General features: G+C 40.2%; 1 protein-coding gene across 1 annotated transcript; it reads left to right on the plus strand.

The window, feature by feature from the left end:
• Positions 1 to 49: 49 nt before the first annotated feature.
• On the plus strand, positions 50 to 9,530 carry atp5f1d (ATP synthase F1 subunit delta). The gene is made up of 5 exons (XM_085448000.1): positions 50 to 299; positions 1,018 to 1,171; positions 2,070 to 2,158; positions 9,082 to 9,211; positions 9,399 to 9,530. The coding sequence occupies exons 1-4, from the start codon at positions 183 to 185 to the stop codon at positions 9,202 to 9,204; spliced, it is 483 nt and encodes a 160-aa protein (XP_085304126.1). The 5' UTR covers positions 50 to 182; the 3' UTR covers positions 9,205 to 9,211; positions 9,399 to 9,530.
• The last annotated feature ends 9,253 nt before the right edge of the window (positions 9,531 to 18,783 follow it).

Consider the following 18,783-nt stretch of genomic DNA (forward strand, 5'->3'; position numbering starts at 1 on the left):
TTTTTTTGTTGTTGTTTTTTCCCCCCAAGACTACACTACCCTGCATCCTCTACGTCGCAGCAAAGCCTGATGGGTAGCCTCCCGACGTCCTTGTCCTACCAAGCGCACACTGACTGCCTTCACGCAAGGGCTTGGGGATCCCTGTCATTCACTCGTGCTTCACAAAAATAACATTTTCAAGGATGATGGCAGCAAGATTTCTCCGCCGTGCTCTGCCTGTGCTGAGGCAGACTCGCTGCTACGCCGAGGCCGCCTCCGGTGCCCCGCAGATGTCCTTCACGTTCGCCTCACCAACACAGGTACTAGGCTAACGATAACGGCTAGGCTTCTCAGGCCCAGCTAGCTTAATCGGCTCACCGAATGAATTTTTTTTTTTTTTTAATGAAATGGCACCTTTGGGGTCGTGTAACAGATTGGTGCCGGTCCTTGGCCTCGCTGTGTCCCCGAGCAGTACATGCACGGTTGCATTTAAATTAGCGTTTGTGTTTGGAGGTTAAGCTGGTGTAGCCTAGCCTAGCCGTCATTCACCGTATTTGACAAGCAGTGTGTGGTCCTTTACAAAGCATTGCTCTCTTCACGGTTACTTAAGACTCCGGATCCATTTTTTAAAAACACATTTACATTTTTTAGGAGTGCAATAAGTTTCAGTGACACTATTAAGGAGCCCTTGTGTTTTAAATACTAAACTGTAACCTTGAAGTGCATGTCGGTGGGACGAGCTTGTCAGTGCAGTTCACTTCACATTCTGAATGTGAATAAACAATGTTTTTGACCCAACAGGTAAAGTCAAGCGCAAAGACAAATTTGTTATATCATGATGCGTTAATATGGATTAAAAAGACTTGTGGTTATTGTGATGCTCTGTTCGTTTCAAAAGTCTGGTTCTTAGTTTTGCATCTGGATATTTACTTAATTGTTGTCAGTTAATGTGGGTTGAAGCTCTCTGTTAAAGTGGTGGTGTAATGTTTCATTTTATTTATTTTTTTAATTTAAAAGTGTTATTATTGTGTGTTGCAGGTTTATTTCAAAGAGGCCAGTGTGAAACAGGTGGATGTCCCCACGCTTACCGGTGCATTCGGTATCCTCCCTGCCCACGTACCCACCCTGCAGGTGCTCCGGCCTGGTGTTGTCACAGTCTTTAATGATGATGGCTCTTCTGCCAAATACTTCGGTAAGATTTTCCTTTGGAAAAATGAGTGAATGACTGCAGACAGACCCACAAAGAAGGATCAAGATCCTACTTATCCAATCAAAGAGAGAGAGATTATAGTCATAGTAATAAATTTATTTTGGTTTTAGTCTCATTTTTTGAAGCAGAAAAGAAAATTATCTCAAAAGTACAAAATTAAGAGAATTAACAGATGCCCAGATATAATGACCGTTGTTTAATCTTTAGTGGTTTTAAATTAACCATTGTGGCAATAATACAGTTTTATCTCCATTATTGCACCCAGTAACACTGAATCTCTCGGTGGAAGAACTACCATCTTATCGAATTAATATGATGTTATTAATGACTGCTACAGTGAAGGCTTACACTTTATTGTGATTACCCACTGGTCATAGATCACTTGTTTTGTACAGTGTGAGCATTTAACAAAACACTATCAGGCTGTCTACTATGAAGCGGTTTGTAGCCTGCGTCCAGCATAAAGGGAAAGCAACTTGTGCCGCACTACAGTCAACCATGTTCACTTTCTTTTTTTTGGGGGGGGGGGGGTAAAGATCTGCTTTCCTTTTTTCCTTTTTGGCTGTTGTTGATGCCAAAAACAACAACAAAGTGTTTTATCACATCTAAACAAAATACTATTAATGTGGGAATGCACTTGGCTGACATTACACCTGAGGAGAACGTTACAATTATAGATAAACCAGCTAATTGTATGATGGGATTAAAAATTTGAGAATCTGGTGAGGTGATTAAAACTGGTCGAGAGAAAATTGTAAGAATCAGGGATGCTATGGGGCTCTTCCACACTGCATTGAGTATAATGGTACATATGTAGTTGAGGTGACTACAAATTCCATGTGGATACTTACACTGTGTGTGTGCGTGTATATATTCACAGTGAGCAGTGGGTCCGTAACGGTCAATGCGGATTCTTCTGTGCAACTGCTTGCCGAGGAAGCTTTTCCCCTCGATCAGCTGGACATTGCAGTAAGTATAATGTGAACTTTGAAATTAATGTGTGTGGAGCTGCTACACTGACCCCTCATTATTATCAAAGGAGAGAAAACAGGAGGAGATTCCTGACTGGTGGTTTGAATTTGAGCATAATAGTCGTTAGTAGGGATGGGTATCGTTTAGGTTTTATCCGATACCGGTGCCAAACCGGTACTTTTGAAACGGTGCCGGTGCTTAAACGGTGCTCAAACCGGTGCTTAAAGAATGGAGAACACAAAATTGGTCCAAAAACCTCTCATGTTCAGCAGTTTTTTTTGTAAAAAGATAACAATGTTAGCCTTTTCTGCAGCTAGAGGGCATATATGGTATCACTCTTGGCTGGAAGCAGTGCTTAAACAATGGAAAAAACACAAACTTTGTCCAAAAACCTCTCATGTTTTCCACTTTTTCTTTGGTCATTTTAGCCTTTTTGGCCAGGGTGAAGGGAGTATCTGCCATCAAACAAGAAGACCGCAGCATGTAGCTATGATGATGTTTGCTAGTTCACCTTACATGCATTAATTTAATAACGTGGTTAGCTTACTCAACGTAAATTATACACGAACAACATTAAGCTACTCAGGCAGAGAAGAACGGCTGCTGCTGCCATCATCATCCGTCATCATTTCTGCTACACTGGCAGGGCTAGGGGCCAGGACTGTACTCGTCCGGTTTTTGGGGGATGTTGCTAACTCCGGGTCCGATAACAGTTACCACACCCGCAGTAGATGTGCACGGTGTGAGGTCTCACAGCAAGCTATCAAATACAGCGCATTTTTCGGCTTTTAAAAAAACCGCTATGCGTCGCCGGGTGTTTCATCGGATTCAAGGTGTTACCTCCTTTGACAGTATCACAGTATCAGCTTAAAGCACTTGTTGCAGGTTGCTGAGTTTGCATATTTTGCTGTGAAGTACAGCCAGACTTTTGACCGCTTCGCCTTGGGCATTTTTAATCTGTAGCTCTGCTCTAAAAGAACGTACGTACCTGGACCCGCCTACTATCCTCGGAAACGTAAAATGATTGGCTAGAATCTAAAGTGTATCACAGCTCAGGAAAAAGAAGCACTGAAATAAAGCACCGAAATGTGCGCTGCTTTTCGGTCTGGTTACTACCGTTTATGTCAGAACCGATACCGGTACCCATCCCTAGTTGTTAGTCTCATCATCTTCAATTTTCCCCCTCTGGAAAAATTCTTTTGTGTGTCGGGAGGGGACGATGCAGCGTGAAGAGGTGCAGGTGAGATGATTTTTATACATGGAAAAGAACTGGATGATGTAGAACTACAGGTCTAAGGTGAAAAAACGGCAAAGAACCAGCAAATGTTAAGATGTGATACTGTTGCAGCTGCTCAGCTTCAATAGTATTAAGTCCATGTATGTTATCTGTTTACTGTAATACTAAATAATTCATCACTCTATGTAAACTTGTTCTATATGTACGTGTGTTTATGCCACATGTACATTATGGGTACGTTAACCTCCTCTGGCACCCTGGGTGATACCAAGACAATTGGAACATGGAGCAGATGGCCAAACGCTACTATGAACTGTCACTTTCGGGGTTCTTCACATATCTTTTATGAGGTTCAAGTATGAGCTTTGGTTGGGCTTCTCAGTCACTTGTCCTAAATCCACTCTTCTCTCAACTTTTTTGAGTAAGTTGCATCCTGATAGGTGAACCAGTTTCTGTTAGCTCTCTGTAAGGGCCTCTCTATATTTGACTACTTTAATATCGATCTGACTTGGTCTCACTTAGTGTTAGATTTTTATGCTGGACTAAAGCTGTGGGAGCCTTACATACACACAGTTTTGTCCAATCAACAGAAGGCTCATCCTGATTTTTTTTTAATTATATATAAATTTGAAAGGGGGAAAAAACCCTAGAATATTTTGGTATTCTACATTACTGAGTGCAGATTAATGAAGCCAGATTCAATTCTCCTTATATATAATATGCTATAATGCACTAGTTTTCCAAAACTGAACAAGTCTGAATACCGTTACCATTTTTATCCCCATCTCTCAAGCTCTAGCTGCACATCAATGAATGACTATTTTAGCACACAGTGTACACAAATGTACCCAAGAGTAATTTCTCTTGGGTACACAAATGTACCCAAGAGAAATTACACTTATGCAAGAATGCGTATGATAGAAAGCGTCATGTTAAATGTGACCTTCACTGTGACATTTCATTCATAGTGCAAAGAAAAAGCCTTGAAGGGTATGGTTTGTGCTATTCCACTGAGCTGAGTATCTGCCCTCCATTACTCTGTTTCAGCAGAGTGTTGTGGGAGTTTCCTGCTGTAGCACTGTAAGCTCTTCACTATGCTGTGTAAAGTGCCTCGAGGTGACTCGCATTGTGATTTGGTACTTGAAGAAGATAATGCAATAATTGACTTGAAATTCGATTGGGAAGCTGAGTGAGGATACTTCTGTGTGCACCAAGAAGTCTGCAGAATGAAACAGATAAAGGTAATGTGTTGTATCACGTAGGTGGTCTTTATAATGGGAAAACGTCAGTCAGTGGCTTAATGGGTAAATGTTGTGCTTTGAAATAATAAATGCCACAAAAGCAAGGGTCATTATGAAACTGTCACCACTGCAAACCAGCTCATATTGAGCTTCACAAGATTTCCCAAAGGTCAGTATTTAAAGAAGCTTCATTGATTGATTGTGTGACATTGCACAGGTGATCCTATAATTGCAATCCGCAGCTCTGTATTTACTTTAATGACCAATTATCCAATAGGTGCATTGCTCCCCTCATATCTCAGACTTTTAACAAGTTATAAATAAAAATGATCAATGTTTGTGGCATGTAATGAGTATAAAGTCAGCCTTTGTGTATAAGGACTGAGATTCAGTCCGACACAAATAATTGGTATTCATTAAATTGCCTTCCCATCAAGCTTTTTCACAATTAGGGCTGCCACAAACGATTATTTTGATAGTCGACTAGTCACCGATTATTTTTGCGATTAGTCGACTAATCAGATCATCATCCACTGGACGTAAAACTACAGCTTATATAACTATCATTAGCTTACAGCTTTAAGCTTTTAAGGTGCTAACTAAAAATAAAGACAAGATGATAGTTTATTCAATTTTAATGAAATTTGCAGATTGTTTCGGTGAAGTTTAATAAACTCCTTGCTATCTAAAATATAACAGGACACCGGAGTAAATTCTCCAGCATCTCACACTTCTGATAATCAGCTGTCTGCTTGATGTTTATTCAGCTGTGTAAAAACTATAACTTTAATCTCAGCCAAACCGATTTACTCAGGAACAAATAAAATACTGAAAAAAAAAAAAAAAAAAGCCAAACAACAACATTTTTAATTTATCTAAGTGACTCATATATATTTAACCTGAGTCGCGAAAGACAGCGGTGGGTTTGAAAACAATTTGCCGGGAGTCCGGTGTTCTCACGGCGCTAGTGACCTAGCCCCCGGCTAGCTATCGAGCTAGTGGGTAACAGACGTCTCCGAAAACGTCGGAGCACTTTTGAAAATATGTGGTGTCCTGATAAACTGAGCCGATATTTGAGGTTTACACAGCTACATTCTCGCCTGAAAATATGTTAAACGTTTATTTTGTGACCCAGAAAGAATAATAAGAGTAATATTAAAACTAACTAGCTACCGCCATTGGTGGAAACTAAGCTGGGCCGCGCTATGAATTCTGGGACACAGCTACTTCTTCTTCTTCGGGGTTTAACGGCAGCTGGAATCCTTGTACGTGCAGTGCTGCCATCTTCTGTTTCAGTCCGTTATTACACTCTTAAATCCTGCTATTATTCCTGCGTCTTTTGCGATCTTACAAAGCTTCAAACGACACGTCGACTATTAAATCAGTCGTCGACGATTTTGATAGTCGACGTAATCGTGACTAGTCGACAAATCGTGGCAGCCCTATTCACAATATAAACCCCCCCCCACATGTTTGAACTGTATGATCACTCTGTGCTCTGGTGTTAATTCACTCAGTATTTTTTGAAATTGGTTTCATTGAAGACAAATATGTGTGCCTGCTCTAACAGTTTATTTAGATGTTAGAACTTAAATAAGTTGTTTAAATGAACAGGTTGCTGTTTTTGCTATTTCTTTACACTCTGAATTGCTTTTGCACTCTTGAGTTTTGCTTCTGATTTTGTGCAGCAGCTATTTTTGTACCTGAATTGTCTTTGAGCATTGTAATCCTCACCAGCTCTTTTCTGTTTGACTTTGGATTTAGAGCAGGGCGATATGGCCAAAAATATTTATCACGATATATATTTGAAAATTTGCGATAACGATATAACCGACGATATAATTGATGCGAGACAAAATACAACTCCACAACATTACTAGCGCAAAAAGACAACCTTCCATTTATTTTCACTTAAACAAGAAGCTGGTTTTTATGTACATTAAAGCTTTATAAAAATGTAACAGTGCAAATGCAAATTCCTTGCTGAAAGTTTAACCAAAAGGCATTTCCAGTAGAAATGGGCTGACATATCCTGAGCATAACCATGTATAATATCCACTGAAGTGCTTTGCAACATTAAACTGCAGTGTGCAGTATGTATTTTTCGGACCATAAGGTGCACGGGATTATAAGGCACATTAAGCGAAACAAAGCAGTCAGATAAATCAAACTTTATTAAACTCATTCTTCTTGCTTCCTCCACTTCTGTACCATTGATTCATTAATGTTGAATTCTCTGGCAGCTGCTCTATTCCCATGTTGTTGCAGTCTATTAATGACTAACCTCATATTGTGGATGGATTATCTCAGTTGTTCTCCTGACTGAAGTTTGGTCCGTTTACAACATCCTGCCATGCGATTGCATTTGTCTCTAACCATGAAGAACCTTCATGTTAACTTTTATAAGTGGAAAAGTGTTAGTGTTCGTCCTCCAGCTTCACTGTTTATGTTATGCTAACATAGCTGTGTCGCTAGCGATCACGTAGCACATCATTATATACCAGCTAGCCCAACTTCAGTAACCCTACAAACGTCACTGCTGTTTAGTTTCCTGTCTTCATTTATGTTGGAAGTGATAGCAGAACTGTACGTTTGATTTTTTTCAGAAATCTCTGTCAGAACATGCTATATCATGCTTAGGTAACTAGCGAAACTAGCGAGCTAACTTCCGCTAGCTTCCTGCTAACGTCTAACTCCGTTAAATGTAATAACTTTAGTTTTCATGGATGCCTGGAAGTTAAACTTCATAGTTACACCTGGTAAAGCAGCAATGCTGATCGTTTTATTAAAGATGAAAGAATTTAGACAGTTTTTAACTCTAAGTGATGCTGCAGTGTTGTTTGACCTGAAGCACACGGAGTTTAGGACCCAGATTACTCCCAGATTTAAGAGCATCTTAGTCCGACAAATATGACAATAACAACGGCCGCTTGCATGTTCTGCAAAAAAATGTGCTTTGTCGTGTATCTGACGGACAAACACCAAACCAGTTCCACATGACTGAAGTTGCACCATTTTTACAAACCAATTCTGGTTCATCTGTTTCACTCAACAATCGGCCATGTGCGTATGAAAACAAAGGCACTGCGCATGCGCGTTTTACTCCCATTCTATCGCGATATTTCATTTTCCTATCGTTGCCTAACATTATACCGGTATTACCGTGAACGGTATAATATGGCCCAGCCCTATTTGGATTTTTACTTTTTTTTTTTTTTTTTTATGGAGCTGGATAAATAAAAGATTGTTTTGTTTTTCTTCTCCTTTTGTGTATGAATAAAGTTTGCAGCTGCAAGTCAGGAGACCAGGTGTTACACTGTGAGCTCAAATGGTGGGAGCCAGTCGTTTGTTCTTAAAACGCTGTCAAAAGCTGTGCAAGTGAGAAAGCTTTGAAAGCCTTGTTTTAAAATAGGTTTCCTTTTCTTTTCACACTCTTTACTCTTTAACAGTGTCACCAGTATTGACACAGTGGTATTCATAAGTGGGTTGTCAGTTCTTTGTCTCTTTTATGCTTTAATGAGGTTTTTGTGATGGGTATCTATATATTCGATTTGTTCAGGCTTGTATCATTCCTAATTATCCACCCAGATCGTGCTCTTTGACAGCAGAGACCATCCTTTGATCCCACGCTACATTATTTTCTTCTGATTTGATCTGCTGGGTCATTCGGCACCTCCCAGCTGATGATTATCCATCAGATCGGCGTTTCAGTCGGACGTCAGTGTTGAGTCCTCTTTTAAATGTCAGTCTTGTTAATGCTAGGCTGCGTTATCATGCACTCGCCTCGAAGGTGTCGCGTCTTTGACCTTGGGCAGTGCCAGAGTCACTGTCAAGTTGACTTCATAGCAGTAAATGAGTTAATTTTTCCTCATCGCCTCCCACTCTGGAGTAACAATGCACATGGGTCTGGTCTGTTAATAAGGAGGGAAAGGTCAGTCACTGTTGAGTTAAAGCAGATGTGTCAAATCCCTGCTGGGAGACCTTTAACTTCCAGCTATGTTTGGCATTTCTCGTTTCTAATCGCGACTGTGACAAATGGCGCTTTCAGAGCAAAGAGGCAGTGGGGATTTTCCCTGCTTGTCTTTCTCCTCACTTAAGACTAGCTCTTTTTTTTCCCCATCTTGATATCCTGACATCCCAGTCATCCTCAAAGGGGTTTGTTGGATGATTTAGAGTTTTGCATACTCTATTATGTTTTTTTTTCTTTTTTTTGAGGGTGATGACCTGTCTTGAAGTATTTTCATAGTCACAGATGATGAGGTTGTATTTGATATTGCACACTACTGTAATAATGTGGTATAAGATGGAAAAATAAATAATCTATAACTGTTTCTAAAAATATGCAGCTGGACTTTTGGTTGTTATCTTATAGTGTTGCTTTTTTTTTTTTTTTTTTTTTTTTTTTTTTTAAATAGTCACACGTTCTATTTTTCTATTTTCAGGCAGCCAGAGCCAACCTAGAGAAGGCCCAGGCTGATTTGGCTGGAACAACTGACGAGGCAGCGAGGGCAGAAGTTCAGATCGGCATAGAGGCCAATGAAGCCATTGTCAAGGCTCTGGAGTAGACTTGTGGTACGACCTTTCAACTCCTCTAACATGAGCTGTTTATTGTCCTGGAATTTGTTTGGTTTAACAGGATAATTATGCAGGACTGCATACAATTAATAATATCAAAAGTGGAAACGTTAACAGGTAATTACTGACCACTAACAGCATTAGGTTTTATTTTCATCAAGCTCTTGTTTATTTTCCCTCCTAGGTAATCTTTTCTGTTGTTTGGATGGAAATCGACAGCCCATCTGTGTTTCCAGCTCAGTCACGTCGGCGTCCAGAAGACTCCATGCTTACTTTGTACAGTGGATGAAATTAAAAATAAATTTATTTGGAATTACTTGCTGGAGGAGTTTGTGGTGGTTTCTCATGCTGCAAAAATGCACATGTGTAGTATTTTTGGTGCACAAAGACAAAGTTAGCAGTGTGTTGCAATTACATGCTATTATTAAATAGTTGTCATGTGTTGTGGAAAGTGCTTCACAAAAGAAGTAGTGTGGGGGTTTTCTAATTCATTTTTATAGTGACTGATGACTGTAATGAATGTATTCTGCCACTTGAGGGCAGCAGACATAGGTAGTTCAGTGTTTTGGATAATCAAATTTTTCCTCTACTTCCCAGCAAACCACAGTTTCAGGGAAGGAACTGTCATATTTTTCATATAAGGCTGGAGGAAATTGTTTACCGTAAAGCCTCAAAAGAAAGGGTCTCTTGAAATATTTGTGGTAGCTCCTGGATTTGAAAGTGTAGTCATTTTACTGTTGCATTGCCCATGTGTGGGTTTGAGTTATTTGGAAGCTTCTGTTGCTTCATTTAAATGTGTTGGCAGGGCTTTTTTGTTGTGAGTGATGACTTCAGGCTTACATGACTAAGCCAGGAAAAGTCTGTTTTTTTTTTTTTTTTTTTGCTGTCCCTTCTTTGGAAAACTGGGCCTTTTTCTTGTTTCATAACCAGACTCACTCCAGGAGGCGCTGACCTCACTCACGTGCCCACTTAAGGCTTTCAGGGCATAAACCACAACCGGTTTATTTCGAATGTCAAAACTCTTGCAGGCTCTCAAGAAGTGTGAGTATGGTGCAAGTAAAAGTATTTACGCAGAAATGTTCTAATAATTACTAATGTGCATGGTGAAACTGCTGCGTAAGGTTCAAAAGCAGGAACAGGAAGTTTTATAAATCATTTCCAGTACAGAATAAAAATGAGGAAAGACAAATTACACAATTTTATTTCAAAACTGTCATATATTTGTTTTTAGCAGAGTTGACGTAGGCTGTGAAGACTTTACTTGGCTTGATTAATTATGATATTTTTTTTTTTAGAAAAGAAACAGTCAACAAAACCTCACACATCCTGCTCTTTGTTCTCCTTTCTAATCTGCTGTTTTCATCAAAACCTTCTCATCCCAGCTGCGCACACACACACACACACACACTCATGAACAATATACAAACTCATCAGTTAGCCTCAGGGCTTGGAGACATCTGAGTAACACTTCAGACAAACAAGATGAATTGGTTATGTCAAAACCACCACTTCTTAATTCCAGATTTATAATAGAGGATGTTGAAACCAAGAGCTGCACCATCATGTCTGTGTTCTGAGATTTTAAGGCTGCTCGTGCTGAAAAGTGAAGCAGAAAAAGACAGTGTGCTTTCCAAGCGAACTCGTTTCTCTTGACGTGTGCTGTCGTGCAGCTAAAACAGCTGGGTGTTCCGTCGTGTCTGGAGAGCTGTGCCCTATAAATGAGGAACCAGTTCTTTTGGTTCATAGTGCTTCCAGTTTTAGTTTTGCTTCAAACTTCTACTGTATGAGTTTGTAGTGAAATATTTTGAGTTTCACAACATTCACTTCTTCCTCAGCTACACACACTACTGAAGTATCTCACAAATGAACTGCCTGACCCAAGTGTTTAAGTGCTGCTTGGTGGTATAGAAACATTAAAGTGCAGCGCACTGACAAAGGACGACGAGTATCCAGTGAGAGCCCTTACTCAAGAGCCATTTGGTGGTGTTTCAGAGCAGATCAGGTTTGTGATAGTAAGTCAGTGCACATCTCCCATGGATCGCCACGTACTGTAGTTAAAAGATTGCACTGTCTGCACCCAGGAGCGAATAACATGATACACACTATGACAGTCCACGGTGTCATGTTTGAGTGGTACTCGAACACAAAGCAGCTGGAAGCTTTGGGAGAACTCACTGGGCTGCGTTTACTGAGTCAACCACAGTGGCAATAAAAGGGACCAGCCCATGTGAATCATTGTGTTTAGCAATGATGTAATTTCTAAAGTGCTTGCTCCAATGCAGTGGTGTTGTTTAGAAATACGGCATTGTCAGCTTGATTCATAAAGAATTACTGTGTAACAATCTGTTTAAATAATCAAGACCATTTATCAGGAAAGAATGGCTGCTGCTCTTCATGTGGCTTTTGAATGGAATTACTTCACTTTTGGTTGTTCAAAAAACTTGCACTGCAACTAACTATTGCCGTTGGGAAAATGTAATATCTACAAACCAAATGCAATTCCCATCACCGTCATCCGCTAGCTCTGTTTACTTTTAATTTGCAAACGTTAGCAGGCTATCGTGCAGTCTGATTAGTTGGAGAACATTGTAAACTTTACCTGGAGCATGTTAGCTGAGCAAACCGCTCTCAGCAGTTAATGATACATGCAGCTTTGTAGAGCTGCTAACATGCTGTAGCTGCGAGTGATCTGGTGTCACACTTTATGTCAGACTGCACAGCATTTTTATCTCTTGCCCTCGTCTAATGAAGCGAGTGTCCCAGTTTTCTTTTTTTTTTTTTTGGCTCAGGCTCAAAAAAGTAAACATGTCTCACAAAGAATGTGTCGATGTAGCCCGTGGATGCATCCCTACTGAAATTTAAAGATCAGCTGAAGTAGCAGTTTTATAAATTAAAGTCATAGTCTCAGTATTAGTAACTTGTCCTTCATTGCCTACGATTTATCCAGGATCTGGTTATCATGTTCTCTTAGGTGGTGTCCACAAGTCACTAGCTTTGTTGAACTGAGTTATGGACTAAATTCACTATCAGAATGTTGCTTTGGACCTTTGGCTGTTTGATCACATGGATACTACAATTAAAAGAGCAGCTTTAAAGAAGCCCAGAACAAATATAAGATTGAATAACAATGACATAACATAATTACTTTTGAATGTGCCACCCCATAAAACAAGCATGGAATACTTATGCTTGTGTCCAAGCATGTGTCATTGTAGTAATGCGGCTAATAGGGTGAATCACAAAGCAAATGGAAAGAGTCGAAGCGCAAGATTTTCTTTATGTACTGGCACAGGCTCCAGCATGACACACACTGGCTGTGACACGGTGTGAGATTTTCCTTGATGACTTCTTGCAGGCTTAGTTCCCGGCTTTGTGGATTGGGACATGAGCGACTTTAACCTCATCAGACTTGAAACGGAGTTGAGAGACTCTCAAACCCAAACCCTCTTCATCTCTCTTTATATCGATGCTCTTATTAGCCTCATGAAATCACGGGACACACTTCACATGCGCCACCATTGACATTTCACTCATCGTGTTAATGATAATTCATGCAGCCGACAGCGCTGGGAGAAATATTAATTTATCAGGCTCGATAATGAAAAAATAAAACAATGTATCAGGTGAATAATAAGGGAGTTATGTGCGTAAGAGGGGGAGTGACAACTGAGACACTATGATAAAGTCCCACAAATGTTGCCTTTATACAAGAGGTATCACATCACAGCTTGAATTATTCATTTACAGGAAGTCATCTTCAGCAGAAGAAACAAACTGCAACAGGCTATTTATAAGTTGTTTTCATGTTGCCTGTGCTGTATAGTTACCAGAAGTCTTATATTAATTAGTACTTAAATTGCAATTTTGATAACTTGGAAAGTAGATCCTTCCCAGCAGCAGGTAGCAGAATACAGGATATTAAGAGCGCCTGATGTGTGGAGGCAAATGAGAGACCTGTGAAGGAACCGAGAGGAAATTAAAGGTCTGGGAAATTTAAACGCTTTGAGCAATGAGCCAGCTACGAGGATGTCAATTTTCCACACACCAAAGTGCACTAAAATTACACATATCATCTAGTGTGCATAATCATCGGCCCTGGAGCTAGCTTTAATATACAGTAGCTGTTAAATGGTACAGATACATAAACACATTCTTGTAAGCGAAACCTGAAAATTTCCACCTGTGAGATATGGTCAAGCATGGCTAAGTGTGTATCAAGGGGGCAGATTGAGGCTTCGCAGCACTAAGAGAGAAAGAGAAGCATCCAGAGAGTGGAGCTGATTGAAGTGCTGACCTTTTGGTGGGTCTGTGTAAAGAGGGGGCCTGCAGACTCTCAGTCAGCTGTCAGATACTGCATCCAGCCTGGTAGTGGGAGTAGGGCCCTGACACCAGCCTCCCACCACTTTGCCCTGTTTGTGTCATCCATTCCTCCATTCTTACAGCCTTCCATTCCACATAAACACCCACCCACCCACAAAACACACACGCAGGCAAGCGCTGCCGCAAACACTCACCCAGACGCAAACATCCACACAAACACAAATATATTTCTGCCTGTGCCAGCTAGGTAACATTTCTACAAATAGAAGTGTGGGCATTTGGGAGAAAAATTGCAAAGCTGCAAACACAGCCTGCTGTAGAGGTGAGATAATCAGCTTTGTGGTAACAGCAAATGGCCCCCTGAGTGGCAAGGCAGGTAATCATTGCACTGAGTATTTCTGTGGGAGAGGGAAAAAGTGCTTTTCTGTTCTCATGCATGTATCTATGCATATTCACACAGAAATGAGCAGCCAACTCAAAGACACGCAGGTATAAAAGTATCACATACACGCACCTAGAAGATTAATTAGTGCGTATACAAAAGGACGATACGGTCGCTGGTCTGCCACTTATGGTTTCTTTTTTCTTTTTAAAGAATTCAAAAAATAACTCAAAACAAGGATGTATTTGCGGAGCCGTGAAACATCCTGGGCCATACCAATGCAACAAGACACAAAAAAGTCTGTTGTGCTCAGAACTGCACTCACTTACTAAAAGCAGACCAGGTGGGGCACATTTACATGAGAGGCAAAAACATGCTGTAGATTTGCTTAAATTGAGCTTGGAGTTCTTCCATATCCCCAGTCTGTTTCGAGTTTAGCATCGCTTTGATGATCTTCACTGAATTACTCATTACTGAAAAGAGACATTTACTCTTTCCTTTTTGTCAATTCAAGGCTCTAATTAGCAGATTTGAGTGGTTTCATGCACATTTTACAGCAGTATGCATGAATAAAAACTAAAAGATGCAATAGCTGTCAACAAAAGGCAATGCAAATTTAATCTTCCCTTGAAGAATAAAGAAAAAAGTGAAGGCGGCACATCTGTGCGTGTCTGTACGAGAAAATGTGAAGCTCACTTTCGCTGGGAAAGATGTGTAAAATATCTGCCTTCCTGCTGACAGTGAGGACCGTGGCTGTTTGGCATTCTAACTCGAGGTGTCACATGCTACAAGGGAGTGCATCAGCTGGGTGGGACCCATCTTGTGTGTACAGTATATACAAACAGTACAGCCTGAACGTGTATACCTGTGCAGATGAAAACGAAAGATTTCAGAATCTCATAGTGAACGGTTGGACCAGGTTAAACCACACACGCACAGACATATATATATTGTTTCTATGATGCTAGTAGTCTGGCCTTTTGTGCCTCTGCTGAAAAAAGACAAATCTCAGCGGTTAGTCATGGGGCAAAAAAAAAAGAGCTCCATTTTAGGTCCAGTCTGGCTTTACATTTCTCGTGACTCAATCTAAATCACCGACAAAACCCAGACGTACACATGATGCATGTCTGACTGCTGTTTGAGGAAGTTTGTGGAAGAACCCCAGTAAGTGTACATATATAAGTCACCAAAATTGAAACAAAATTATTAACTGATATGCTTTTCTAGTCAAGCTGCTTCTTTCTCTTTCTGATTTTATGTATGACAAATGGACTCGTGAACGCTGAGTTTATGAGCTGCCAAACCAAAAACTTGAGCCTTTCATGAGGAAACAAATGGTTAGCGGTATCAGCAAGAAGGATGGAAATATTGCAAGGCCAGTGACTGAGCCAAGGAGTGGCCATGGACAGCACTAATGTGTGCCCACCATCTGACCACCCCACACAAATAATGTTGTTACAAAGTTAAAGAGAGTAATTCCTACTTCTCTTGGCTTTATTGTAATTTCTTTAAAACTGCTGTATCCACATGAACACCTCTTAATAGCAAGCCTTCTATTTAAAATTGATTAAACATAATCTTTTTTTTTTTAAATGTAGGACTGCATGAAAAGCTTACTGTTGTATACTCCATGGTGTACATGTCTGTCGTACCTGAATAAAAGATGAAAGTAGAAAAGAGTAAGTTTAAAAAAATGACTACTTGGTCAATCAAAGAGACATCAGTTTCTCTGCCACACCAATATAAATTATATTCTCAGTCTGCTAACCACATCAAAATTGTCTGGTTGTATCACTGATACTGAGACTTTAGCCGTTGACAGGACTCACCTCAGTTTTGGGCCACTGTATTATTTATTAAGCTAAAGCTTTATGTCAGTACATAATTTGTATTAGTCTATAGAGGTCTGAGTTATGGTATGCCTTAACTCATATATCTAATATTAGCATTCATCTAGCTAAACATTATCACTATTATAATTATTGCAAAGATTACCACATTACTACAACAAGAATTGTTGGATAATATTACTTTACATGTTCTGGAAGCCTAGTTATTGCACAGTAATTGCCATAGCAGACACACTGATCACCTTTACATTTCATGTAAGAGTAATGATACACCCTAAAACCCCCACAGGGCAGGAGTAGCCATGAACAAGCTACCAGTTACATGCCGCAATCCTAGCCTAGACACTCAGTTCTTCCCAAACATGGGACCAAATACTGATCCCTGAGTGCAAATATCATCAGATCGCTCCACTGTCCTTTTCCATGGTTGGTCACTTCTTTGGTGACTGCAATTTTCCTTTTAGAGAGAATCACACACTTTCCCTTCTCTTAAGATCACTTACTCCCATGTGGTGCGCCAGGCCCTGTCGTGTGCCTCCTGGGGATTTTTCAAGCACATTTTCCTGCAGACTCTCCTCAGCTGGTTTAAACTGCTCTGTTGCCTTTTTCCAAAACATCTAGTGGATGTGCCTGGGCACGTGAGGATGCATTCACACACTGGTGCACATGAGCACACACACACTCATCATGAAAGTGCAGCTAGTTATTTGTTGTCCTTTCAACTGCACAGTTATACTCTTGCGCATTATGTGTGTGTGTGTGTGCACGCATGTGTGTGCGTGCGAGGCTGCACAACATGCCAAAAGAGGAAATGAGGCAAAGTGTAAATAACACCAGAGGAGCACCTCCGGGTTGCCTTTCCTTCCTCTTGGGCTGTGTTGAAACCTTCATGTCATTGCATCTGCTCTGCCACCTGTGCTGTTGTGAAAGTTTCCATCTAACACTGTATTTCTTTAAACTACACTCATGATGTGACATTTCCTATATGCAGATTTAATGAAAAAAGCTGTGTCATTTTAGCAAGTGGTAACTTGCACTGGCAAGGAAGCTAGCATGTGCCATGTACATGTAAAGAAGGCTAATCCATTGAGTCATATGCAAGTTAGGCTGAAAAGGAAAAACAAACTTTAATTTTTTTTAAAGTTTAGCTAGTTTGTCTACATGCCCTGTGATCTGATGCCACACAGCGAGGATAGTCAAATGTGTTTGGAGTTAAATTCCCCACCATTTTTTTCCTAAAGAATGAACACTTCAGATATGGTGCTCTCTTATTACTTTGGAATGATAACATACTACTTTCCAATCTGTGTTGTCTTCACACATCATACATGTACTATTTTTACCTATCTGGATAAATCACAAGCTTCATGTCCTTGTAAGCTTTGCACAACAAAAGCAGGAATGCAACTGATAGAAATTCGATAACATCTCAAATGCTTTTTTAGATGACACGATGAGTGCGTCTTCCTCGAACCTGGACCAGATCAGCTAATCCATCAGTGCCGGTTGACACTCGCTTCTGTAGCCAATGTGACGGTCACAAGCATGTACACTGAGTCACTGTAGGAAGATATGCCAGCAGGCTAGTTTCCACCTTGAACAACCAGAGAAGCTAGAAATAATCCCCTAACATGCACAGACCAACTTTGGCCCTCAGCACGACCTGTGAGGTGAATGCAACTATAAAACCTGTTATGGTCAGTGAGTAATGACACCACAGACTACAAACAATGTATCTGAGATAGTACAACAGTGTCATGATTATAAAGTACAGTGCTTAAACAGTTTATATTTGAACAGTTTTTGCACAAGACGTGTCATTTTTGACGTATGACCCAACATATATTATACTGTTACTGTTACAAATCGAATGATGTCCATGTAAATTCCCTGTGACCCTCTGCTACTGTTCTCTTTCTGCTTTACCTTCCTGTACCCTTTCCCCACTTTAACTCTAGTATCGTTCCTTCTAAGTTTGCGTTTCCAGAGGCATTTGGATCAGCACAACAATGACTGAGAATGTAGACTGCAGAAATCCAAAAACACAACATCCTCTTTTCTAAATGTCACCAAAAACCAATTTATTGTAATCCTGCTTTTGATTTCTGTGTTGTACCTTGCAGCCTATGTAACTCTTACTGCATGAGCATGTTCCACAGGCATTCATCCCAGGTCAGGCATGCTCTCAATGTAGCTAGTGACTGATTCCACACGTGGAGGCTTGGGAGGTGTGGTTTTCCATGACTCCAAATAGGCAACGTGCTTTTTGAATCACTATGGAAAGGTCAGAGGGTTTACAGTGCAGAAGCACATACCACGTTTGATGAAAAAGCCTTGAATGATTTAACAAAACATCCCCTAATATTTGTCTGACGAAAAGAGAGAGATTTTTTACCCTGATATCACATATTTACCAGTATGTTAAATGAATAGCTGGACATTTGATAAAATACACTAATCCCCTTTTACAGGTCTTAGACCATGGGTAGCAACTGGTTAGCTTAGAGTGGAAACACTCTAAGCTCTCTGGTTTGGTGCGTGTATTAGTTCATTCATTGCTCATTTACAAACATGTCATATTTAATTTCTTTAATTTTGCAAAAACAGAAGTCATAAAAATGTTAATCTGATGTGTAAACTCCACATTTTTCTGCTTCTTTTCTGTTAATTCCAGTTTTTTGTCTAAGCTAAGCTAATTATCATCTGGTGATACCTTTTGGCAGTAATAAAAAATGCTGGCTGTTTTTTTGTTTCTTTGTTTTTACCACTCCCTTTGGCAGAATTGGCGGAGTTCATTTGAACTGGTTGGTTTCCTGGTATGGCGCTGGCTTTTATGCATAGTCCACAAATTTTCAATACAGTTAAGAGGTATGTTTGGAAAATTAAAGGTGAGGTTTTCAAACCTTACAACACTATACCAAGTGTTAAGCATGGTGGTGGTAGCATCATCCCCTGGGGTTGTTTTGCTGCTAGTGGTATTGGTACATTTCACAAAGTGCCAGGAAGCTAATTATTCT

Source organism: Copadichromis virginalis, linkage group LG23 (assembly GCF_057382275.1).
Source record: "Copadichromis virginalis isolate Kocher_CV1m ecotype Utaka linkage group LG23, C_Virginalis_male_GT1.1, whole genome shotgun sequence".
NCBI lineage: Eukaryota > Metazoa > Chordata > Actinopteri > Cichliformes > Cichlidae > Copadichromis > Copadichromis virginalis.